Raw genomic sequence first — 27,802 nt, 5'->3', positions numbered from 1 at the left:
GATTTATTTTAGTATGACATCCTAGAAGCATATGTTTAGTGGCTCAATCGCATGACTTTGAATCTACGTATTCAACTCTTGTTTGAAAAACTTAGAGTTCCATATATAGGTTAAAACAAGGTCCCAAAGCTTGGTAAAAAAATCTTATTACCACTTTGATGGTTTTGGTTTTGTTTAAAGCAAGTGTGATCCCTCTTTATTAATAGTCAAAAATATGATATAGGTTGTCTTTAAGTTTCGGGATATGATATAATTTTTATAGGCTCCTCTTTCACACTAGTCCAATATATAATATTTAGACTAAATTTTTTTCTCAAGTAACTTGGTGATCTTGATTTTTTTTTTTGTTAAGTAAAATGTCTCTCTAATGATTCTCTTCTTCTCTATCAAACTAAATATATTCATAATCTACTTGACAAAGTTGGAACATCAACTATTAAAGGAATCACCATTCGTCTACAAGAAGGATTGGAAATTTCTAAGTATGGCTCTAAATACATCAATGATCCTCCACTATATCAATCAATTGTTGGTGCTTGATATATAATAGTAACTAAACTTAAAATTACTTATAGTTTTAATTAAGTTTGTCCATTCAAAGCACACCTTATTGGAACGTTGGAAAGTTGTCAAAAGAACATTTTGCTATCGAAAGACATAATTTCCTATGGTTTACCCCTTCAACCTGCATCTACACCTGATGAGTATTGTTTATCTGCTATTACTATGATTTAGATTGAACCTCTGATATTGACAATAGAGTGAAATTATATATTTGTTTTTGCTAATGAAGAAAGTGTTGGAATGTTTGTTAATTTTTATTCATATTCATGCATGTAATCAAATTGGTGTCATTCTTTCAAACCTGTGTCGGACTTGATTTTTGTTTCTTACATAACAAACTTAATATTACGGATTATTTTTAATAACCTTATATTTGCGGGAGAATGTTAGTGTATCTCAATTTATACTATGTTAATTTGTTAACATGATTTTGTTAATTTATTATTCTAAAAGTAACAATTTTATGTTATATTGTTTAAGTTTTTATTTCAATGAATGTCATACATCTTTCTCATTGTTACATATAAATGTATATTGTTGAAACTAATCAGTGCCTTTCTGCTCTTATGATCGATGTGAAACGTAAAAAAATATCAAAGGTGACAAATTTATAAAAAGAAAAACACTAAAATAGTACAATTTTGATTTTAAATTTATTAATATATATAATTTTAAAGTTGTACCAACTTGATATTATTTTAATTTATTATAATTTATCTTTTAATTTTAATTAAAATCGGGTCGACCATTAATATAATTAATTATTAAATTAATAAGATTTCAAATTGATTAATTATTAAAATAAGATTTCAAAATAATTAATTATTAAATTAATAAGATTTCAAAATTACATCATTTTAATAATTTTGAAAATAAAATCTCACTTTATGCATTTGTTGGCAAATTTAGTTTTAGAATAAGTTTTACTAATTTAAAAAGTTTAAAACTTGATCTAAACAATTGAAGAAAAGGAAACTGGTGACCGAGAAAGTTGGAAAGGAGAGGCGGGTGTTGAATGGTAGGAGAGAAAGACATAGAAAATTAAGAATAATATGAATAAAGTCTAAAAGGAATAGATTCTAAATATAAAAAAAAAAAAGGTAAAATTTGTTTAAACTGTGAGTAATGTTACCTTAGTTTATTAATAATTTAGAAAAAGAGTGATAGTCAAAAGTTTCTCTTTCCATGTTAGAACATCTTCGTAGTTTTCCATCACTAACGTCAAGGTCCAGCAAGTGTTTGACAACAAGTGCACTCACTGTTCTCTCCTCTGTTTCCTAGGTCAAGTCCAACCAAACTCCCCTGTCTCTCTCACTCTTCCTCGTTCTCTCCGACCCATCTCTTACCAATTACCATTGTTTACTTCTCCTTTCAACACTCATCAATCTCTCTCTCTCTCTGGTTTTGGATTCTTCTCACCCCAAAACAAGTTCCTTTCTGATGGGTTCCATCTCGCACGTGATCACCACCAATCCTACTCTCCCTCACCTACCCTTTACACGTTCCACCGCACTACGCTTTTCGTGCTTCAATCCCCGCTTCCTCCGGTTGCCACCCACCGGAGTCGCCGGGAAAGTCGGTGTCTTTGCGGAGGTGAGCAGCCCGAGTCGCACCACTTCCGCCATTGATTTCAGCGACCCAGATTGGAAAACAAAGTTCCAGCAAGATTGGAAGGCTCGTTTCAGACTTCCCCATCTCACCGACATCTTCCCAGATGCTCCTCCCATTCCTTCCACCTTTTGTCTCAAAATGAGGTTGGTTGGTTGGTAGGTCTAGTTTTCTTTCCTTTACCCTCTGTTTGCTACCACGGAAACATTGCTGTGATTGGGGTGAGGGTTTTTAAGTTTTAAAATCCTACCAATCATGATTGTTGGTGGAAGTATAGAATTGAGGGAAACGTAAAATGAGAACCGAAGAAGATGATGAGACAGCATCTTGGCCCTGTTTTCAAATACTCGTTTTGAAAAACAATTTTCGAGAGTTATTACATTTTGGATTAGAAATTGATGAATCAATAGTGTAGAATTGTTTAGGAGAACAGTTTTTTAAATCAAAGATGTGAAGAGAATTATACAAGCCTTGTCTCTCTTCCTCTTTTTCATTTTTTCTTCAACAAGTTAAAAAATACATTATTCTCCCTTTTGTTCTTCTCTGTTTTCCTTACTTTCTTTCATATTTCTTTTTCTTTGTCGTCAACGGAATAAATAAAATTCATTATTATTTGTCTTTTTCTCTGTTTGCTTTCTTTCCTCCCATGAGTATTGTATTTGTTAATGTGTTTTGTCTGTGACAGAACTTCGATTGATAGAGACTTTCCTGGTCATTATTCTTCGGATGAGGATTGGCATGGATATATTAATAATAATGACAGAGTGCTTCTTAAGGTATGGTGGTTTTTGTTACAAAATTCACTGGAAGAGTTTGGTTAATCAATTACTGTTGATGGTTCAGGCTTGTATCAATTGAGCTACAGTATCGTTGCCATTCCTTTTTCTTTTATTTTTTCATTATATTTGGGCTCTTTGTGTTGCTTTGACGTATTTGTGATCTTATTAGCTCTTCATTTAGGCGCATGGTATGATATTACGAATCTAAAACTACTATATGACTAGCATGAATTGAGAGCTTGAGTTGTGCTTCCAGGTCGTGTATTGTTTGGAAAGTTGTTTCCATCTGTTATCGACATAGTTATTGAATCCCTCACTTTGATTTATTTTACACTGTTTATTAATTTTCGGTTGTCCTTGCGTTGTTGTCTTCTGTTGAGATTGCATGTAATTGAATTACAGTGAAATGCTACCATCGGATATTGATTGATGCTTTCATTCAATCAAGTTTAAAAAGTAGTAGTTGATCTTGGAAGTTTATTTTCTGTGCTCTTTTCTCTTTCAGACTATATACTATTCGTCACCAACATCTGCTGGTGCTGAGTGCCTTGATCCTGATTGTACGTGGGTGGAACAATGGTAACACATTTGATTCATTAATTTAAAACTTGAGTTTAGTGATTGATTAAACAGATTCCAGTCAGCGCAACTTGGACACATGTTTGAAATGCTGGACAGGAGTTGTAAGTGTTCAATAAATGGCATTTAAAACTTTAACATACCAAAATGTTTCTTTGAAAGTTTATCTAAAATGAAGATAAATTTGATGGCTTTGAGAATTCAATGTCTCTTTCCTTCAGGATATCATAATCACATATCAATGTCTCTTAACCTTTGATGATTTTTTGTATCTTTGAGATAGAATTGTATACATTCCTCAATTGTTCATATTTAGTATTATTTAGCATTGTCCAGAGAGGTTAGCGACACCAATGAATATTTCTACTGGGCTAATTAGAAACCAAATTTTCCATAACATATTGTATAAAGGTCTTTTATGATGATTTCTTCTACTTTTTCTTGTGTCTTTTTGGATTATCTTTAATTTGATCCATCTTTTTCTCATTTGAGTCTCCATTGGTCCTCCTCTTACTGGCCAAACTGACATGGGCTAGTTTTCATATCTCGTAGATAGTTGTTTCTCTAAATTTCTATAAGATACATTCTTAAACCTATTTTTCTTGCACCTTGACTCATTAACCTCATCATTTTGTTTACTTTTGATGGCATTTCACTGCCCAACTTTCACTACCACAGTGCATTACTAGCCATATAGCTATTCAGTGGGGTTTTTCCTTTGAGTTAGTAGTTCTCCATTTCATTTTCTCAAATTGAATTCCATGTATGTCACCTTAATCAATCTTCTCTCTACTTGGTAGTTTATTCTGCAACTTGTTGCCTGGTGTGATCTCCACTTTTTTCCTCCTAAAAACTGCTGATTGGCATTAAACAGAACTTGCATTCTGAATACTCCGTTTTACTAAAACTCAATATATAACCTGTTGATTACGCACCAATGCATAGTTTACTTATGTAAAAATGTCTCAAACGGAGTTGTTACTGACAAGGTTGCCTAATCCTATTATGGATGAATAAAACCATGTGTTTTTTTTTTTTTTTTTTTTCTTTTTCTTTCATATGATAACAGGAAATTATCCTTCAAAAATGCATATACTAATTTGAGTGATAGGTGCTTCAAAATTTGATATACAATATGATAACAATTAAATGAAGGTTCAAAACATGCAAAATTTGTTGGACATTAGGATGTGAAAAGCACTATTGCTTTAATAAAACCAACAATTTACTTTTTCCTATTTTTTATTTGGATTATCAAATGGTTGTTTCACTTCTAGTTTCTGGTCTCTCAATATGTTAGTACATCTTCTGGTGTATGATGTTATTTACTTATATTAGCTTATATACCAAGAGGTTTTCTAATATTATTAAGTTCTGAAATCTTTTTAGGGTCCATCGAGCTGGGCCTCGGGAAAAGATATACTATAAACCAGAAGAAGTAAAGGCAGCAATTATTACTTGTGGAGGGCTCTGCCCTGGTCTTAACGATGTCATTAGACAGGTTAGTTTGTGATTATGTTGCCTTTCATATAATTAACCTAAAGTTTTGAATATAGTAAATCCCTAAGGCTGTGATTAAGTTTTGAAAGTTAGGGTAGTGAAAAGTTCCCAGATGAATGAAACATTTTAATTTATATTCCTCTTTTCATTTGATGATCACCAAATATTCTGACCTATAAAATGCTCATACGTAAGATATTGACTAATTGTGTTTACTGAACAAACAATTTGGAGTCTGAAAAAAATATAGAGAAAGAAGAAAGGACTCTGCATTAAGCTAGAATAGAAAATAAAAATTGTACACATGTACATACCTAAAGGAGCACTCTCTTCTTTTACTCTAGATATTACAGTCGTTTCTCAAACAAAAACTACATCCATACCTCCTTCATTAAGAGGGTCATTTATAGTAGAAAAACCAATACTGCAGCTAGCTGCCGGATAACCATCTAACCAACTAATATGTCCTCGTATTCCTCCTCCTACAATACACTTATAGGGTCTGTTTGTGATAGTTCATTGTGTTGCCTATTTGTGTATAATTCCAGGTAGTTTTATGTATAATGTACAAAATGTTCCTATTTCAGCTCCTTTTTAAACTTAGTTCTGGTTATTTTGGTCACTTGTATATTCTTTTTTTTTTCTCCGTGTAATGGCTTTAATAATGACTGTTCTGCAGATTGTAATCACCCTTGAAATATATGGCGTGAAAAACATTGTGGGGATTCCCTTTGGCTATCGAGGATTTTCCGACAAAGAATTGACTGAAGTACCGGTAATCTCATTTTTCCCTCATTTCTGATTTTGGTGTAGCAGGTGATTCATCTAAAGCTACAGTCTGTAGAACACGAGTTATTCTTTCTAGTGCCTCTTGACTGTTTTGGGGCTTTCATTTGCAGTTATCGAGAAGAGTAGTGCAGAATATTCATCTTTCTGGTGGAAGCCTGTTGGGAGTCTCACGAGGAGGTCCTGCAGTCAGTGATATTGTGGACAGTTTGGAGGTGGTTTCTTGTTAACAAACTGATTGAAAATTTCAGAGAAGTATAAGGCTTTTTATGATACAGGTGCTATTTTGTTATATTAATATTCTCAAATGTGTATATTATTGATTTCAGGAACGAGGGATCAACATGCTTTTTGTATTGGGTGGAAATGGTACACATGCTGGTGCAAATGCAATTCACCTCGAGGTTGTTAATCCTTAGACCTTTCATCTCCTGGTTTCACGCAATTTTGAGTTTGACTTAACTTTTCGGTTTTTGTTTTTTGTGTAGTTCAGTTTTGACATTAAGATGGACATTACTATTCTGTTATTTGAAATGTGAATTTTGTGATATTGTAGTAGGCTGTTCAGAAAGTTTTTGGATGATGTTTTAATTTTTGGGCTTGACATGCTACTTTGTGGTTGTCTTTATTTATATGAGCTGAGATATTTTCTTCCATGTAGTGCTGCAAAAGACGGTTGAAGGTATCTGTAATAGGCGTGCCCAAAACTATTGACAATGATATTTTATTGATGGATAAAACTTTTGGCTTTGATACTGCTGTTGAAGAAGCACAAAGGGCAATAAATTCTGCATACATTGAGGTATATAACTCTTTATTCTTTGTCATGTAGACCCAATTCATTGATAGTTTCTTGTCAGTACATAAAATATCTGCACATCTTCCCTTATTTATTATTAGGCACATAGTGCATATCATGGAATTGGGGTTGTGAAATTGATGGGCCGTAGCAGTGGATTCATAGCAATGCAGGCTTCCTTGTCTAGTGGACAGGTCGATATATGCTTGATTCCTGAGGTATATAAGATAAATTAGTTCGATGGTCTCATTTTCTGACATACTGATAAACTTACAGAAATTTTGACATGGTTCCAAGGTACCGTTCAATTTTCATGGACCTCGTGGAGTATTGAGTCATCTCAAGTTCCTTTTAGAAACGAAGGGATCAGCTGTTGTCTGTGTGGCAGAGGGAGCTGGACAGGTTATTTAATTAATAGAATCAATGTCATATTGAGAATACTGCCAAAAAATTCACTGCATTTTACATTCAGATGTAGAAACTTAAATTTGTTATTTGATTCTTATGCAGAATTTACTCCAAAAGACAAATGCTACAGATGCATCAGGAAATGTTGTATTTGGAGATATTGGAGTATATATTCAACAAGAGGTTTGTATTATGTTTATGGGGGATACAGAAATCTAAAAGGATGTACCTGATTATAGATTTTTTTTTTCTTATTTTGTTATACATTGTAAATTTTGAAACAAATATAAAGAAATAACATCTAAGCTGGCTAGAATTACTATCAAGTTAATGTGACACTAGATCAGTGTATTCTAAACTATCTATCTATTACTATCTTTGTGATTTTGGTCTCTTGGTACAGCAAAACTAAACAATATTCTGTAAATATTCAAATTGAATTTGAAGCCAATTTCCACCCAGTAAGAAGTAAAATCCTTGAAGTTGAGATGATACTATTTGTGAAAGGAAGGTTTGGGAAAAGTGAAAATAGAATTTTCATATTTTAAGGCAACAATTATGAAAATCTGTTTATGCAAGTAGCAACGTGATGACTTAACATCTTTCCAGTTGTCTATGATTATGGTAGCTGTTTAAGAGTGTTATTATTTCTGAAAAAATCACCTCTTTGTTCCTAAGCATAATTAGCTTTGGGACAGGGAAAGTTTCCTTTAGAACACATTGTTTTGAAAGCTTTACATGTTCTGACATGACATAAACCAGCATACGATAATACCTTTTGTCACACTACGTCCTGTTGTCAACTAGGCTTAGGCCAAAAGGTAAAGCTTGTCTGTGACTTCATTATGAAACAAGTGAAACGTGTAATTCTTTGAATCTTTCAATATTTAAACTTTTAATGACGTCGTAAATTTCTGATCTTTCGCTGCTATTTTTTGGTGTAACGTCCACTGTGTTATTTTGGTTTATGCTGTGTACTATGGTTGTATGTGAAATTGAACAAATGTATAACGTTCTTTTGTAAAGTACATATCTGCCTTCATTTAAAGTTTGTTTTTTCCTATATACTTTATGCTGATCGCTGTTTTGTTTCAGACAAAAAAGTATTTCAAGGAAATTGGTATTCATGCTGATGTAAAATACATTGATCCAACGTACATGATCCGTGCAATTCGGGCAAATGCATCAGATGGAATTCTATGCACTGTACTTGGACAAAATGCTGTGAGTCACACTCTCTCTGTGTCATTTTTTTTTTATATATTTTTGCAATAAAAGCAGATAGGTTTGAATTTTGATCTTGTGCAAGCTATGTAACATGTGTATTTATGTTGTTTTCCATTTGATACTGATTCACAGATTCTGCTTTGCAGGTTCATGGTGCGTTTGCAGGATATAGTGGTATTACAGTAGGCTTATGTAACACTCACTATGCTTACTTTCCCATCCCCGAAGTGATATCTCATCCTAGGCTGGTGGACCCCAACAGTCGAATGTGGCATCGTTGCTTAACTTCAACAGGTCAACCTGACTTCATATAATAATTTACACTTTTTTTTCCCAATAAATTCAAGAGGCTGGGAAATTCAGGTTTCCAAAGGGCTTATCATAGGAAAGACAAAGACAACTTCAAAACATGTGGTTATTTGTTGAACAGTAACATGAGAAAATAATACTAAGGATGCCATTTCCTCTTAATTGAAAAACTGGTTATTTGTATAGTATGGCAGTTTCAAGTCCTGCCAGTTGCATTCAAATTAAATTTTAGTGTGGAATCACCAAGCACTCATCAATTTGTAAGTGGTATCATTGTTTAATCGATTTTAGGGGGCACATTTTTAATGAGAGAGTACTTTGGCAGATGAACTGTAATGTTTTTCAAATTCACTCCTAACGTTCACCGTTGTTTGAATCCTTGAATCCATACAATTCTTGGACTGATATTTGTTATTCTTCTGATGTGAAGAATTATATTTTTGGTGCTGGTAGTAGAAAAATTTGGAAAGGTAGAGTGATCTTCAGTTTGTATTTATCTAACCATTCTTCTGGGGACAAAAGTAAAGACTCCATTTTTTTTTCTCCAATGTAAGGATAATCAGTTCTTGTGACAAGAGAAGTAATGAAAGCATCATATTTTTCATAAAGATCAACCAATATTGACCGTGACAATAACTTTTTGTTGCCAGATTGAGTTAAAAGAAATAGGTGTATTAAAGGTATTCATAAGAAAAGAAGGAGCAGTTGAAGTATACTTAAGAGTTAGAAAAAAAGGGGTGGAAGCCATGGTAGAAGCTTAAGCTATTGATACCATGTAAAACAGGAAAAGAAAGATGAGAAAGAAATAGAGAAGATCTGATTTTATTAATGGAAAAGAGTATATGCACTGCAAAGCAAAAGAACAGCCTAAATAAAAGCTGATACAAAACAAAATTATAGATAACAATATCAATTATATGACTAATGTATTATCACTCTTCAATTTTTGTTAGCATTATTTACAACTTAATGCATAAAGATTACTAACCTGTAAATAACACAAATATGTACGGTAATAAATACTATAAGGAGAAAAGATGGTGACAACACCTTTACATGATAAAAACAAAAATCATTCTAAAAGACTTTTCTAGTTGATAAATAGCTAAATGAAAAGCTCTTTTAAAAATATCTATAGAAATAAAATCTATTAATTACTCAATTTAATATTTCAGATTTAATTCCAATCGTTAATTAAAATTATTTTATTTCTAAATTATATTTTAAAAAATAAGATTATCATTTTTTTAATTAAGAAATAAGAAAAAATTAAATTTCAACTTGGTAATTTTTGTATAAAATATCAAATAATATTTTGGTTAATTGAATTCAAATTATTATATTTCAAAATATTATTTATTTATTACACTATTTAAAAAGAAAGAGTTAGTCCGGAATTAAGTTCTGAAATCCATATTGGATTCTGTTTCAAAATTGATCTACTTTTATACATAACTAGCTAGGTTTGGATTAATTACACAAAAATGAATTTGAATTCTAATTGAATAATTGTTGTTTGTGAGAAGCTTAATCATTTTATTGGGAGTTTTGTTTGTTTCTTATTTTATAAAATGTTTCCAATATTAATAATTTTTTTAATTAATTAGGTGTAAATAAACCCTAACTATGTAATCGATTCCTATCATATTTATCCCTGGATAATATATCAAAATTATACAGAGACAATTGTTGAATAATTTTGATATTCATACTTTTTGCTTTTTCTAATATGTTAATAAATTGTAAAAATAGTATAAGTAATAAAAATCCAAGTTTCCTTTTACCCCAATTTAAATATGATCCCCTTATTTATGTCTTTTATATTATTTTATTAAATTAAAAAGATATTTGAATTACGTTGATAACATCTTACTATTATTTTGATTTTATTATTAATTTTTTGTATATATATTTTTTTAATTGATATGTATGTAATATAAGAAATAGCTTTAAAAAAATTATATAGGAATCATTAGAATACTTATTGAAAAATTAATATAAAATATGTATAAATAATATATATATATATATATATATATATATTAATTGTACAATTTAATATATCATAGAAATAATTAATGTACAATTTTATATATCCTATGATTAATTGTACATTAATATAATTTATATATTAATTTACATTAAATATATATAATGATATACTAATTTTATTTTAATAATAAAAAGTATATATTAATTATACAATTAATTTCATGTTAAAAATTAATATGTATAATTAATATTATTTTTATATAATTTTTTATTAAATTATTAATTGTACATTTAATTTAATAAATGTACATTTTATGTACAATTAATCATAGGTATAATTTTATCAAATTTAATTGTACATTTTAAAAAGATAATTAAAATTTTGATTAAAAAATTAATTTTAGAAAATTTTAATTATTTTTTATATTTCAATCATTCATTTAATATATTAGTATATGTATTGTTTATCTATATGATATTTTTATGGGTATAAGTTATGATTTTAAAGGTGTATTAATGTTTTTTTTAACATAACATTTCTTGTTTTATAAAGATATCAATTAACCAGTACTGTACTCGTTATGAGAAGGTTAGCATTAGTAATCGAAAGTAATTTATTCACAATATACTTCATAGCTAGATATGATTTTTTTTTTCAAAATAAATTCATGAATATTTTAATTTCTAACTGTGAAATTAAATATGAACCTTTAATAAATAAACCTTAATCTAAAATACTTTTGTACTAATTTTCTAAACTCTTGTTCCAACTCCAAAATTATTATCTCTACTCCCTCATATTTATAAAATATATATTATCATCAAAAAAATAGACACAAAGTTGTAAGAATAAGCTATTTTTTATAAGAATAAATTCAAATAGAAAGAAACAATAATTTTTAATAATTTAAACAGATTATATCTTATCACAAAACTTATCTATCTAAAACTTGAAATAAAATAAAATTTGTAAAAGAAACAATAATTTATAATAAAAATTATCAAAATAAATCTTGATGAAAATCACTTCTTAACTTAATTTTTCTCATTTTTTCATTTAAACCGATCCATTGCTTCAACCCAACAACTCATTCAACAATACCATTTCATTATATGAACCAACCCAAAAACGCATATATTTCACATACATCGAATCAAATACCAGGTATCAACCCACATAACTATCAACCTAAAATAACTAAAACAACCAGATAAATTTAGACTCTATTTTCGGGAAAGACTAGTGCATTGAATAGACTCGTGAGACTCTGCACTTGTCATGCTTGCTGCCAAATCCTCTATTGACCAATGTCCCTAAACCAAGTCATGACAAGGTAATCCCAGTAGTTCCCTAAGTATGATCTTCTTCGTATCATATCGTCTGCCATGTAGAGCCTTTTTTGACTCACACCACCTAGATATTTGACTCTATGTGAGTGAGATACTAGTTGAGTAAGAATAGTCTCACTCTTGGAATCCCCTTTCATTACACTTGGACTTAACCAAAATTAGTATTTTTTTCCTTGGAAATACTAATTTGACTACCACACATACTACACCTTTACATACACAGAAACACTAGTGAAGATAACTTCATACAATCATAATTATCTTTCACTAGCATACAAAAAAACTATTTAACAACCCTATAAGATCTCACTTCTATAACAATCATATACATACCACATATATCAAAGATGAAAATACAATGCCACATTCAAATTCATAAAGAACCCATTTTTATAGATTTTAACTTTTTAATAAACTTTTTGAAAAAAATATCATTTATATATTTATTGGTTCTCACAATTTTCATAATTATATTAATATTTTTATTAAAGTCACATGATATTTTAAATATAATTTGTTATATTTCTTAGTTATATTATATTTTTTATTTTCTAGTACTTTAATAATACACATAATTTGTTTTGTTATTTATAAATATAACTTCAAGGATCATTTTGAATAAATAATTTAAAATATTTAAAATTGTTAAAATAGTTGTGTGTGAAAATACCTGGCAGAATAAGTTGTTACTTATATTTTACTTGTTCCATTTTTAAAAGTAAAATATCAAATACTGAATTATGTTTGCATAAACAAATTATGATATTCCTTTCAAATTATGATGCACCTTACTCAAGACGCACTATTTTGTACAATTCCATTATTCATGTTTAATACTTTTTGTTTTGAGAAATCTTATCACAATCTAAATAATTAAAATTAAATTAAATTCAAATCTAGTCCAAACCATCTAAAAATTGAATTCAAATAAAATACAGATTTATATTGTGCAAAACAAGATTTTATAGATTTAAATTCAAATAATTGGATTGTATAAGTCTATTTTAAATATATATTTTATAAATTAAAGTTTAAATATTTATGATTTAGTTTATTTAAGTTTAAAATTAGATATTGAGTTGTAAGAGAGGAACACAATTGTACAAAAATAAATAATTAATATTTGATTTGATATATGAAAGGATAAAATGCAAAAATAAACATTTTAAAGTGAATATTTTACACAATAAATATATTATATAATTTTTATACCTTTATCAAACTTGGTTTAGAAGATTAGTTATAGTTAGAAGTTTTATACTCTTACATCATTAGAATCGTTTGAAGTAGTAAAGTTAATCTGTTTTCTTGAAAAACTTATGCAGGATTATGTGGTACATGTATATTTCAGATTTTTTCTTTTTTTTTGAAAAAAAAAAAAAAACAGTTCGTACCAAAATCGTCATAATAAATTAATTTCTAACAACTGGGAAGAACTATGGTTGCTGACACACTTTTATTTATTGTTTCTTTTAATTTAAACATTAACAACGAGTATAATGGATCGTTCTTGTTTTTTAATTTTTAAAAATAGTTGATATCTACAACCACCACTATTTTTCAAACTTTTAATGATGATTTGGAAATTGGAATTATCGTGAATTTTTCGCTTTATAACAATGTCTCATATAATAATGATTAAAAAACCTAGAGTTTTATTTGAATGACGTTAAAAACCCTTTTCACACTAACACATTCAACAAATTTTAACATTATATTACACAAAATATTAGCTATTAAGCAAAATAATTATATTATTTAAAAGAATATATCATTTTTAGAAAAAAGATATTAGAAAACCTAAAAGAGCTTACTCATGACCATTGATCCACTCAAAGCTTAGTCACAGTGGCGCACTAATAAGTGTTTTAGTTCCACAACCAACACTGTATACACGTGCACTCAAATCACACGCCACAAAACCGACGCATGCAAACCCCTCTTCCAATTATTCTTAATTTCTTGCATTAATATATAGTTTTAGGGTTTCAAGAAAGTTGTCTGCCCCAGTTCCTCTCATATGCAATGCATATTATATCCTCTCGGGATCCATTATAATAAATACCTACTTTCTGCATTCGTTAGATTATATGGTTAAGAAGTGTTATTATATTTATATAAATTTCATTGTGTCGAATTATCAGCCTCGTTTGAGTGAAAGTGTCTTCATCAAACTGAAAGTTTAAGATTAGGACCTATTATGACTGAATTTTTCTTAATCTAATTCGCCTTTAATTTAGTTAATGTAAATTACTTAGGTTTTGGATATGTACAAACGCAAAACAAGAAAATTTTTAAATAATAATCAATTTTAATTATTAAAAATATGTTTAAATATCAATTTAGAGAATAAATTTTTAATTAATGACTAATTTTTTTAGATAAAATCTTGTTAATGTTATTAATTAATTTATATATAAATTTATAATAAAAACTATTTTAATTATCAATATAAAAGTTAATTATAATTTTTTATTTATAATAGAAACTATTTTAGTTACCAATAATTTTTAGTTAATAAATTGGTATAAAAATTAAACACTACTATAATTATTTATTTTTAGTCATTAAAATTGGTCATTATTTAATAATTTTTCTTGTATGGTTTACTTAAATTTTAAATTATTTAATTTTAATTTTTTGACTACTATAATAAATTAAATGAATTACATTTAGACAAAATATTAAATTGCACTATAAGATAAGTATCATCAATAAACATATAATAATATAATACACTAATATTTGATTATTAAATAAATGGGATTTTTTTTGTTAAAAGTAGAATATATTTATTACTTAAATTTAAATTTATTAAAATATAATTAAAATTAAATATAAATATTTTATTTCGTAAAATGGAATAATAATATTTTATTGTAAAAATTTATCAAATTATTTATGTATTTTTCTAATAAAATACATTTCAAACAATATATAAATTCAAATGCAATAATCAATACATGAAAATAAAATAAATATTACAAAATAAAATGTAACATCCCAATTTTTAGTCGTTTAAAAAAATTACTAAAATTAAAACATTTTATTATGAATATTTCAGAGACTAGATAGTTCAATGTATATGGTATACTAGTACATTCATATCAGATAGAACTACAATAATATTACACACATACATTTTCAAGTTACTATATTGTCCTACTATTAATAAATTATACCTAATAAGATATAATCTCACTCGGCCACCCAAATTAATAGCACCTCAACCACAAGAGGTACCACTACACCTGCATATTCGTCTACTCACACTAATAAGGTGATCATTACAAAAGAAAACAGACAATACAAAGGAAAGAACATAAAAGAAGGGTAAGCGAACTGAATAAGAGAATATAAATGCATTATAAAATAACCCATATACATACAAATTTCCATATTGAACAGATGTAGCGCAACCACGCAACATATCATATTATGAATCAAACTCTTCTAGACTCAATATTATTCGGATACGTGCTCTTGAGTCATACTAGTGAAGCCATGCACCTGTGGTGAAATAATGAAATAACCTATTCTCCCGAACTGCTCTCCCCGAGCTACCACACACAGGGTTAATCCCTTTTATAGTCAAAAGAAAAAATGGAACCATCCTTATGACAGGATTTCCTACTACTCTCACCATCTAACCATTCCTCTATGTGAGGATGAATAGCTAGAAAAGTTCAAAATAGCTTCACCAAAATGGAACAATACTAATTGTTAAGGTATATAGTAATGAAACACATCACCAATGAGATATCCTCCTCTGGAAACACCTTACAACAGTTTACTACATACCTTTGTTTCATAATATAAACCAATCATATACATTTTTAATCACATTTTCATATTCACAAATCAACCAATTACAATCTCAAATATATACATACATAAAGTACATCAAAACAGTGAAAATTATTTCTCTAACCAAAGACAACAAAATAAAGATCCCACCGGTCAAAATGAAGAATCATGTGTCTAGAATTAGCTGCCAAAATTTTAGCTTGATTTGACGGTTAACGAAGCGGAAATCTTCATTTTACCAAGAGGATGCAATATTGAAAAATTGGGTAGCATCCAGCACCAAAAAGTGGTGCTCAGCCCCAAAAAATGGCACTCAATGTCAATCGATTCGTAAAAACGAGCGTTGAACGCTACCATGTGAGGCTTAGCGTTTTATCAAATATCAGCAACATCAATTTTGCAAATTTTTGCAATCTAGGCATATTTCATAGCTCAAATTGGTATTCTCCTTTAGATATTGTTTTAAAATAGTCTTTAAACCATGGAGTCGATAGCAATTTGATCAATGACTCAGATTCTAAACTTTCCAATTACTACCAATTCAAGCAATAACATAGAGATCAAGAATCACACATCAATTTAAACACAAAAATAATCAATCAAAATCAAATCAATTCAGAACACCAACAATCCAAGGAGAAGTTCACAAATCACATATTACTCAATTCAACACAAGCTTAAAGTTAGTTCCCTTACTTGTTATTCAGCTTAAATCACTCTAAAAACACCAAACACCACTAACTTCACATGATGTTTTATCTATAGATAGAAACATCACAAGAATGCTCAGAACCTACCATTATAATCACTAATTAGTAGAGACTCATACAAATGATTAAAAGGACGCATGGAAGTGGAATATGACTCACATGCAAAAAAAATAGAAATAGACCAAGAAAAAGGGTTGAAACTCAACTTACACGATCGGAGAAACTGATCGGTCCAAATTGAAGAGCTCGTCGCGACGATCACTTCTACGGTCTCGGTTCTTCAATCAGATGACCAAAGAGGAAGAACTCTTATAGAGAAGTTAGAGAACTCTAGAAAAGTTGTTTCTAGACAAATTGTGTGTTTTAAAATAATGAAACTCACATATAATCATTCTATTTATACTAAAACCTTTTAATATTAAAATAACCGAGTCTCGCTATTTTTAAACTACTATCACTTTTAAAACATACTTCTGACTTCTATTTGTAGTTTTCTACATGGACCTATGATTAGGCTTGGCTTAAACTAATTACTAAACTGTTTAGCATTATTGCAAGAGTACCTATTTATCTATGACATCGTCTGGTGTTGCTTGCCGCATGGCTCCGTTGAGGTGACTGTCTGATCATTGAAGTGTATATTCAAAATCTTCAAAGTGATCACCACATCATAGTGATATATATCGAGCATCGCATCTTGAATGGTTGGCAGAACATTGATGCATAAATCTTCATGATCTCCGCAATGATCGCCACATTCAGGGCTAGCTAATTGCTACATCAAGAAGATCATGATCTGTTCTACAGGCTCGTACCGTAGAGGTGTCAATTTGGCCCCTAGCCCATTGGACAGCCCTGGCCCACTCTTCATAAAGCCCCTTTTTAGGAGGCCCCCAAATGAGGGTGCCAAAAAAAAGTCCCAGCCCCCAAAACCCCCTCTCTAGTGGGTTAGGGCTAGGGCTAAGGTGGGTTAACCCCTAAATAATACTACATTAAGACAGAGTCAAAGATCAAGTTGAGAAACCTGGACGGACTCGACGATCCGGACGGGCTCGACGATCCGGACGGACTCGACGACCCAGACGAGCCCAATGACCAGGACGGGCCCGACGACCAGGACGGGCCCGACGACCTAAACAGGCCCGACAATCCAGATGGGCCCGATGAGCCGGATGGGACCGACGATCCAGACGGGCCCTACGACCCAGACGAGCCCAACCACCGGACGGACCCAACGATCCTAACAGGCCGGAAGACCCGAACGGGCTCAACGACCCAGACGGGCCCGATGATCCAGACAGGCCCAATGACCCGAACCGGCCCGACGACCTGGACGGGCCCGACGACCCAGACGGGTGACAACTTGAACGGGCGCGATGACCTGGACGAACCTGATGAAAAGGACGGGCCCGACAACCTGAACGGGCCCGACGACCTAGACAGACCCAACGACCCGAACGGGCCCGACGACCCAAACGGGGCCAATGATCCGGACGAGCCCGATGATCCAACAGCCCAACAACCCAAACGGGCCCGATGACCCGAAGGGAATCGACGACCTGGACGAGCCCAATGACCCAGACGGGCCTGTCCACCCAAACAGGCCTAACGACTTGAACGAGCCTGACGACCCGGATGGCCCGGCGACCCAGACCGGCCCGACGAAATGGATGGGCCTAATCGGGTCGTTGGGTTTGTCTAGATCATTGGGTTCGTCCGGATCGTCGTTCTTGTCCGGGTCGTTAGACCCGTTTGAGTCGTTCGGCCTGTTTGGATCATCGGGCGTGTTTTGGTCGTTGGGACCATTCGGTTCGTTCAGGTCGTCCAGGTCGTCGGGCCCGTTCGGATCGTTGGGTACGTCTGGGTCGTTGGGCCCGTTTGGGTTGTTGGGTCCGTTTAGGTCGTCAGACCCGTCCGGGTTGTCGGGCTCGTCCATTTCATCGGGCCCATCTGGGTTGTCGGGCCTGTCTGGGTTGTCAGGCCCATTCAGGTCATCGGGCTCATATAGGTCGTCGGCTTCGTCTGGGGTATTGGGCCCATTCATGTCGTCGACCCCGTACGTGTCGTCGGGCTCGTCTAGGTCGTCGGGCCTATCTAGATCGTAGGGCCCGTTCAGGTCGTCGGGTCCATACGGGTCGTCTGGCCCATTCGGGTCGTTGGGCATGTTTGGATCATTGGGCTCGTTCTGGTCGTCGAGCTCGTCCTGGCCGTCAAGCCCATTCGGATCGGTGGGCACGTCTGGGTGGTTGGGCCAGTCCAGGTCATCGGGCCCGTCTAGGTCGTCGTGCCCATCCGGCTCGTTGGGCTCGTCTGGGTTTTCGGGCTCGTCCGTGTCGTCGAGCCCATCTGGGTCATCGGGCCTTCCTAGGTCGTAGGACTCGTCCGGGTCATCGGGTCCATACGGGTCGTCTGGCCCGTTCGGATCGTCAATCTTGTTTGGGTCATAGGACCCGTCTGGTTCGTCGGGCCCGTTCGTATTGTCGGGTTTGTCCTAGTTGTCGGGCCCGTTCGGGTCGTCCGTGTCGTCGGGCCCGTTCGGGTCGTCTGGGTTGTCGAGTCCATTCGGGTCGTTGGGCCTGTTTGGATCATCAGACCCGTTCGAGTTGTTGTTCTTGTCGAGGTCGTCGGGCAGGTCCGGGTTGTTCGACCTATTCGAGTCATTGTGCTTGTCCGATTCTTTGGGCCTGTCCCACAGATAGTAATATATTTTAAAAAATAATATATTTTTCATATGGGAATATGAAAGCCCATGAGCTGGTTCTGGTGCACAGGGCTTTTGTAGGGTTTTGGCCCTATGGGCTTCTTTGTTGGAGGCTTTTTTCAATGTGGGCTTTTTTGGCCCGAGCCCACATGGGCCAGGACCAAATCCTGTGGGCTGGGCCAAATTGACACCTCTACTCGTACGCTTGCGACTTGGTCGCTCGAGTAGCTTCAACTGATGATAGGGATTTGTTGAGACCGATCGGTTACTCATCGTGTAGATAACTTTGGATGTAGTGTTTTATAACTTATAACTTCTACGGTATTATACTAGAGCATCCAACCTCAAACAAGGTCTTCAACTGGTCAATCAGTCAATCCAGTAAAGTATTTGGTTGGTTGACCGATCCATACAGTACTATTTATTCATAGTTTACTTAATACCATATATAATTCTTTGATGATGTTTAATTAAAAATTGGTTTGGAAAATTAAAAATATAAAAAGTACATATACTAAACAAAAATTTTGTACATTAAAGAATAAAAAACTATATATTTTTTTGGTAAAAAAAAAAGTTAAGTTTAATTTATATGAAAAGAATTATTTTTTATATTGAAAGTATTAATACACATTATAAATGGAATATTAATAATGTTTATAATTAAAACTTAATTTTAATGATGATTAAAATATTTATTAATATTATATTAAAAAGAAATATTTTATATATAATGTTTCAAAAATATTTCCTAAATATTTTCTCATAAAATTTTTCTTCAATCTTTTAATTAAAATTATAAGATCTGGGACAAAAATTATATTTTTTTTACGTAATATTAAACTCTATCCTGTAGTAAAAGAGTTCATTACATATTTAGTGTATTTATTTTTCTTGCTTTTTTAATAAAACATGTTGTTTAAAATATATTTCTTTCGATTAATGTAAGTGTTTTTTATGTTTTGTTTACAAGTATTTACTTGATTTTATTATATTAATTAAAATATTAATGTAATTAAAAGTAAAATATTACCAAGTGTAATTTTCTTTATAAGAAAAATTATAAATATATATATATATATATATATAACTTATCTTTATAATTTTTTGATGAAATCTATTTTTGTTGAAAATTATTGAACTTTGAAATTTGATATTTTCTGTTTTTGAAAAATTTATTATTTAGTAAAAATATAGATATTTAATAATAATAATAATAATAATAATAATGTTTCAAAAAGCATAACCGTAATGGTATTATTACATAGCTTAAACATTTAGAAATAATTAACAATTTCTTAAATATAATCATTGCACAATTAAGAATTAACTGAAAAAAATTAATATCAATAAATGAAAAAAATTAACTGCAAGTTAATGAATAAAAAGTTAAAAGGCAGATATTTTTAAAAATTAAATGAAATTAATAAAACAAATCACCGTTATAGAATTTTTTTTGACACTAATTGTTTATTTTAATTTTTATGTACATAATTAAATAAAATAAAATTTAAATTAAATATAATGTATCATAGGAAAAAATAGGAGAGAATTTTTAGCTCCATTTGACAAAAGTGAAAATAGTTAGACAGAGACTTTAATAAAAATTTTAAATAATAATTAATTTTAATAATAAAAATAATTTGTTACTATAATAACATAATATCAATTTATAAACTAAAAATTATTAATAATTAATAATTTTTAAATTGGTTTTCAAAAATGTTAATAAAATGGATTGGTCTTTAAATACTCTAAATATGTTACTAAATTTTTTTTAATTAAAACTTTAATAACTAATATTAGAGACTAATTTAAAATTTAAATCATTATAATGATTAATTTTATAAAAAAAAAATAGTTACGAATAATTTATAAATTAATAATTAAATTAGTTATTATAGCAAACTATTAGTTTTTTCATTAAAATTTGTTATAATTTAGAAATTTTCTTCTATGGAACATGAAAAAGTGTTGCAAATGTTTGGTTTTGTATCTTCATTGTAATACTTGCGTGCCTGATGATTGAGAGTGAAAAAACACAAAAATAAGGGAACCTTTTTTTATCAATGAGATTAAGTGTGAATCAAAGTTTCATGAGAGAGAAATGCTGAATTTCTTGAAAGCCCATATCATGAAAACTGGAAAAACAGTGCTAAAAAAATATGCCCTTTCGATTATTGAGATTAAGCGTGAATCAAGTTTCATGATAGAAAACACATAATGAGTCTTTGGGAACATGGTAAAATCTTGGAAGCTGGAAATATAATATTAAAAATAAGTTAAATATATTTTAGTCTCTCACTCAAATATTAGTGAAAATTGAAATTATTATTTTTTTTAATTTTTGACCAATTTATTTTTTTATCTCTATAAATACGTGAATTTAGTGATTCTAACTTATTTAACATTTCAAACACATTTCATTATAGAACTCAGATTATTTACACCGTTTACACATCTTCGTTTCAATGTTAACTCAACTATTATCATGCAAAGCGTTTGAAAGATAGAAAAAAAAATTTAGTTAAAAGATTAAATTTACGCATTTCTAAAATTAGAAGACTAAATTATTTATAATAAATTACTTTATTAAAAATTTATATTTTTTTTATAAATTCGTGTGATTAAAATTTAAAAAATATATTTAATTTAATAAATTTATAAATTAATCGGAAATAAAAAATTTGAATAGTGATTATAATAATTAAAATATATTTTAATTATGTTAACAGAAAAATTATCATAATACAATATTATAACTATGATTATTTTTTAAATTAATTTTGATAAATGTATATTTATTTGGTTAAAATAATTTATGGAATATTTTTTATGTGTAATAAGTTAGAAAAATAAAATTTATATACATAGATTTATTTTAATTAAGAAAGAAACTTATTTAATTTACTTTTATAAATTTTGTTATGTTAACATGAATTAATTTATAAATATATTTCTCATATATTTTGTAATTATTTAAAATATACATAGATTTATTTAATTTAGAAAGAAAGTAATTTAATTTGCTTTTATAAATTTTTATAAAAGTCTGTCTAAATAAAATTTAACTATATTGATTGGAGGTTGTTTAGTTAGATTATTAGGTGAAGAGACGTGCAACTTTTGACAATTGCACATCCATGATGGTGGTGATGAAACTTATCCTAGTGTGTTCTATTCAATTATCCCCGTGTTTGATGTCTTATGATGCATAATTATGCTTCATAGTTGTCATTAATTGTTGTACTTAACAGGTTTAGTTTAAAAGTTAAATCCACAATTATTTGGTCCCATAAAATCACCTCTTGCTTTACCTATTTTCTTGTCATAAAGCTTTATTTGTATCACCCATTTGCCATGAATGGCTGTGCTACCAACCAATTACTCAAAAAGAAGTTCAAGTCTGATTGGGTCGTTGCATTTTCATTACAAATTTATCAAATGTTGTAATGCATAGATTTTCATTACAAATGCATAGATACATTTTCAATTCAATGTTATATCATCTAATGTTATCTACTGTCTTACAATTTACATCATTTGTGAGTAATAGTTATTGGTGGCACTCTTATGGCATATGCACATTATTCACATATATTTCCAATATTTACCACATTAAGCTCCTCACTTGAGGAAGAGGATTGTGACGAGACACGAAAAGGAGGCTTTGCATTTTGGATGTTAAAAGTTCTAGTGTTGATTTTCCATCACTTTCTTTGTGCTTTTTTATAAAAGTGTTTATTTTTTACCATCATCTTTGACATGTCTTTTTTAAAGGGAAAAAGAAAAATGGTTACTTTGTATAAGAACTATAAGAGATTCCAACTTATGGCATTATGCGGTTGTGGTTATGCAATGTGCCAAATCAAAGTATTTGAAGTTTAGAGCAGTCACATTAGCTTATTATGAGTACTCCTACTTATTATATATAATTTTTAATACTAGTATAACGTGTTGAAAAGTCTTATTTACATCATATATTTTACAAAAGACCTGTGAATAAGTTATAATGAATTTAATTAGGTCAATGTCACTGAATCTAATTTTCTAAACAAATTATTTCTTAAAGATTAATATTAAAGAAAATAAAAAATAGTAAATCATAAGTCATATATCAAAAATAAATAAACTCACAAAATATACATAACTATTTTACATATCTTTTTAATAGAATAATAAATTATAAGAATATTAATTTAGGATCGAATATGTTTTTTTTTTCTAAACTATTTACCAAAATTGTATTTCATACATACTTTATGTATTAATTTTGTCTTTACACTTTATAAAAGTATGTAAAATGTCCTCAATAATAAATGATTGTCGATACTGGAATCTCAATAAACGTTATGGTGGAAGATGTTGCCACTCCTTTCCTTTCGATGTTCCCTCTTGTGCAAGCGTGGGTCTTAAAAAACACCCTCCCCTTCCTCCAGAAAACTATCGTGATCTGTATTGTCGTTGGTAAAGATGTTCTTGCATCCTCCAATAAAATCTTAATCATGAACATTCTTCCAATTATTAAATTCCTTCACAACACTCTCCTATTGCAAACCACACCGTCATCTAAGTGTCCAACCCACACCTGATCCCTTACCCTTGCCCCACCCTCCATGTCCATTTGCACCACCTCCATATCAACCTCCGCCAGCCTTTGTAACCACCATCAGGACCACCTTCGTATCCAGCACCACTAAGCACATCACCTCTAAGCCTAATTCTAGGTATGTCACCATCAACTTAGAGAGACTTATAGCAAGGAGAGCGATAGAGTTGCATTAAAGAGACATAGACTCTAAAACCATTAATTGTCATTTGTTGTCAGAGATACTTTACATTATTTTATAAAGTGTAAGGACAAAATTGGTACATACTTTGAAGCAGACACGGAATACAATTTTAGTCAATAGTTTGGATAGAAAACATATTTGACACATTAATTTAAATAATATTGTATGTCACAACAATAAATGTTAAAGTTCACACTTTCATAATCTTCTATATACTTGAAGGTGAAATACAATTAATCTAAACAAGAAGTGTTAATCGAGGATAAAAGCAACATTGAAGGATGAACTTTGTTTGTAGGATATACTTGGAGGATAAAAGCACTCAATAATATGATTTTAATTGAGTGCCGAAAATAACAAAGCATAAATCATGATCTTACTTTGTTTGTAACACTGAAGCTTTGATAAACAATAGATAATGAAGATGTACGTGTTTGTCAAACAATATTTCACTATACAGTCTCGCTTTGAGTCTGATAAGCATTTACATGATCAAACGATATACGCATAGATTAAGTAAACATTGTATCATATATGAATATCTATATGTTCATTTTATGTTGTAGGAATCTTCTTTTTCTTATGAGCAAAGAGGATTCATTTTAAGTATTATGTCACATAAGCAATATCTTAGAACTTAAGTTACAACTACTTTACTTCATCAACATCCTAACACTTGCTTTGTCAACACTAAAAGAACTATTTGCTTAGTACGATCTATCCTTTACATGATTTCAAGTATAGGTTCTCTAATTAAGACATGTTAAGTTCTGTCATTGCTTGAAGAAGAGAAATGCATTTAATGTATGCATGAGCACATTTAATACATTTTTCACTACAAAGCTCATCGCAAGAAAGAAGGACACTCAAGTGAGTCTAAAGTTGACTCAAGAACTAGAAAAGGATTTGCAACAACTTTTTTCTTCTCGTGTCTATATAAAGACATCTAAGAAGTAGAAGAAAGAGAGAGCTTGAATTGCATATGTGCCAAAATACTAACAAAACATTTTTGTGCCTAAATAGTTTTGTATAAACATTTTTTGTGTTCATATAGTTAATTAGTAGAGAGTGATTAACCTTGTATAGTCAAAAAACACTACCCTTTTTAGTGAGCAAAGCTTATGAGTTGTTGAGCACAAAGACATTTTATTTATCTCAAGCCAGAAATGGTTTATTTAAAGAATACTTGGATAAGTAAAAAATGGCTTGTTGGAAGAATACTTGATTAACTCATAAGTGACTTGTTGAAAGAATAATTGGTTAAGGTATAAATGACTTATTGAAAGAATACTTGGATTAAGCTAAGAGTGGCTTGTTGTGGAAAGAATACTAGGACTGACTATGATTCAAAATAATATTCATGCTTTTTATCCAAGAGTGGTTAATTGTTAAAGAATACTTGGCGGGGTGAGCTAGGAGGGTGCGATCCGAAATAATACTCTTACAGAGTCAGTCGAGAGTGGCTATAACCTGAAAGAATACTCGTCTATATTTCATAATAGTAGACTACTTAGTGAAACTCAAGTACTTGGTCAATCTGCACTATCAGACAAATCAATACAATTATATTGAGTTACTCTTCCTCCCTTAGTCTATCATATTATCTATTATACATGTTAAACTAAGTAAAAGAAGGCGAGCTCTTTAAAACTTAGTTTGTGAAAATCTTTTACAAACCATTTGACTTATATAAACCTATTAACTACATATATTCTAATTATACTACGAAAGACTAAAAAAAATTAAGACATAATTAGACTCTCCTTTTTATGTTTTTCCTATTTTTTACAAGCTTGAAGAATGATGCATGGAGAATAGCAAGGTGACTAATAGATTCACAAGAATTACGAGGGTGTGAGAAATTTGCAACATTTGAAATATATACAATGATGGTCAGAACCATCATTGAAAGATTAAACTTAATTAAAAATTATCATTTGACACTTTATTTTGGGATTTTTTAAGGAGATGCATTAAAAAATGGTTAAATATGTTTTTGGTCCCTTAACTTTTGGTAAAAATTGAAAGTTGTCTCTCTTTGAAACTATAGTCCAATTTAGTCTCCAAAATTACAAAATGCATGAATTTAGTTCTTTTAACAAAATTTTGTTAAGTTTATTTGACATTTAAAACATGTATCATGATAGCATTTGAGTTGTTTAGACTGTTTGATACATTTCCGCTTTAATATTAGTTAAGAAACGTGTTTAAAACATCAAATAAACTTAACAAAATTTAATTAAAAAGATTAAATCTACACATTTATAGAAATGAATGACTAAATTGGTCCGAATTTTAAAAAAAAAATTAATTCTAATTTTCACTAAAATTTTAGAAATCAAATTCATATTTAACCTTATGGAAGAAATTTAACCTCGATTAAAAGACTGTGACAACATCTTAACCCACAAGACTATGTATTCGTAGATTTTTTTTTTTTATATGTTACTATTTTTTTATAATGTAAATTTTTCAACTTTGACACGCCAGTTTTTTTATCATAAAAAGGTGCTGATGATTTTTTTTTTACCTAATGTAAATTTGAGTTTCATAATAACATAATATATATTTTAAAATATTTCATCAAAAATAGTAAATTATGTAGCAATTATTTTTACTAAGCTACAAATTATTACATATGATGAATTTATTATTTTTTATTATAATTATTTTAAAATTATGTTAAGAATAATTTATGCATAAATCATAAATAAATTGTGCGCACTTGTTCAACTTATATTTTGATTTTTTTTTCACTTCATTCTTTATTCTTGTAATCTCTTTTTTTCTTCTCTTAAAGCTATATAACTATAACTTTTCTTATTGAGTCAAGTAATACATTTTTATCACTCATAAACAAGAATGAATATGACTCAATAACAATATACCACTTACTCATAAATCATAATGTCCAATCTTATAAACTTAAAATTACATTATTTTTTAATATAAAGTTTATTATTAATATTAGAAATCATATATTATATTTAAATAATCATGTATTATATATATGTATTTCAAGTTATTATGTAAACATGTTGGTCAAATTTAGCATTTTCTAAATCTAAAATATGATAATTTTTTTATTAAATTATTGAAAAAAAATCTAAGTCTAACTTTTTTAAGTAAATAAACAAGACCCCAACTGACTGTTTAATATATTATTAAATATCTCTAACTCTAAATTTTTAGTCCGGTCGTAGACCTTAGATAATAATAATTTTTTAAATTAAAAAAAAAAGAACTTGTAAAAATTACAACCTTTTAGATACTTCTAAAATAAAATCTAGCATTGTTGTCTGAAGTTAATACTATTGTTGTCTGAAGTTAATACTTTTTTGACTGGTGGGTAACTAAAACAAAAGCTAGTGGGCCTACTGTTAGATAGAGTCATCTCTCTCTCCAATCCCGATATTCCAACAAAGACAAATCTCCGCTTCATTAGTAACTAAATCTTGGTCGCAAATACTGACAACGACCCAAGTCGGTCCAAACCACATTTACCATATTACCTAAACCTAGAGACAAATCCTCAGATCAACTAACTCATTTGATTTTTTTTCTTTTAAGTTCTTACAGGAAAAAAAAAATACCTATTAAGATAAATTAAAAAAAACTATGAACCACTTAAAGAATTAATACAAGAGTTTTTTAATTAAAAATTGTGATAAAATTACATTGAAATATTTTTTTTCACTCATTATTAAGAGTAAAACATTGATTAAAAATGTTGGATATAGTAATCATTCTCCCTTAATCAAATCATTGATATTACGTCATGGATAAACATTAGTGATACATACTCTTCTCTCATTTGTTCATGTCCAACAAGTCCTAAAAAAGAAAACAGGATAATAAGAAATTCAGGCTTTTCCACCAGAATTTGTGGA

At 30.2% G+C, this 27,802-nt stretch overlaps 1 protein-coding gene across 1 annotated transcript; it reads left to right on the top strand.

Moving 5' to 3' along the window:
- Positions 1-1,760: 1,760 nt before the first annotated feature.
- LOC114179371 (ATP-dependent 6-phosphofructokinase 5, chloroplastic-like) lies at positions 1,761-8,973 on the top strand. The gene is made up of 13 exons (XM_028065696.1): positions 1,761-2,318; positions 2,858-2,948; positions 3,457-3,530; positions 4,920-5,031; positions 5,710-5,805; positions 5,930-6,031; positions 6,146-6,220; positions 6,478-6,618; positions 6,717-6,833; positions 6,913-7,017; positions 7,126-7,206; positions 8,119-8,247; positions 8,397-8,973. The coding sequence occupies exons 1-13, from the start codon at positions 2,005-2,007 to the stop codon at positions 8,562-8,564; spliced, it is 1,605 nt and encodes a 534-aa protein (XP_027921497.1). The 5' UTR covers positions 1,761-2,004; the 3' UTR covers positions 8,565-8,973.
- Positions 8,974-27,802: the final 18,829 nt, after the last annotated feature.

This window comes from Vigna unguiculata, chromosome 3 (genome assembly GCF_004118075.2).
Source record: "Vigna unguiculata cultivar IT97K-499-35 chromosome 3, ASM411807v1, whole genome shotgun sequence".
Taxonomy (NCBI): domain Eukaryota; kingdom Viridiplantae; phylum Streptophyta; class Magnoliopsida; order Fabales; family Fabaceae; genus Vigna; species Vigna unguiculata.
Note: the sequence above shows the minus strand (reverse complement) of the source record. Positions and strands in the feature narration are given on the sequence as shown.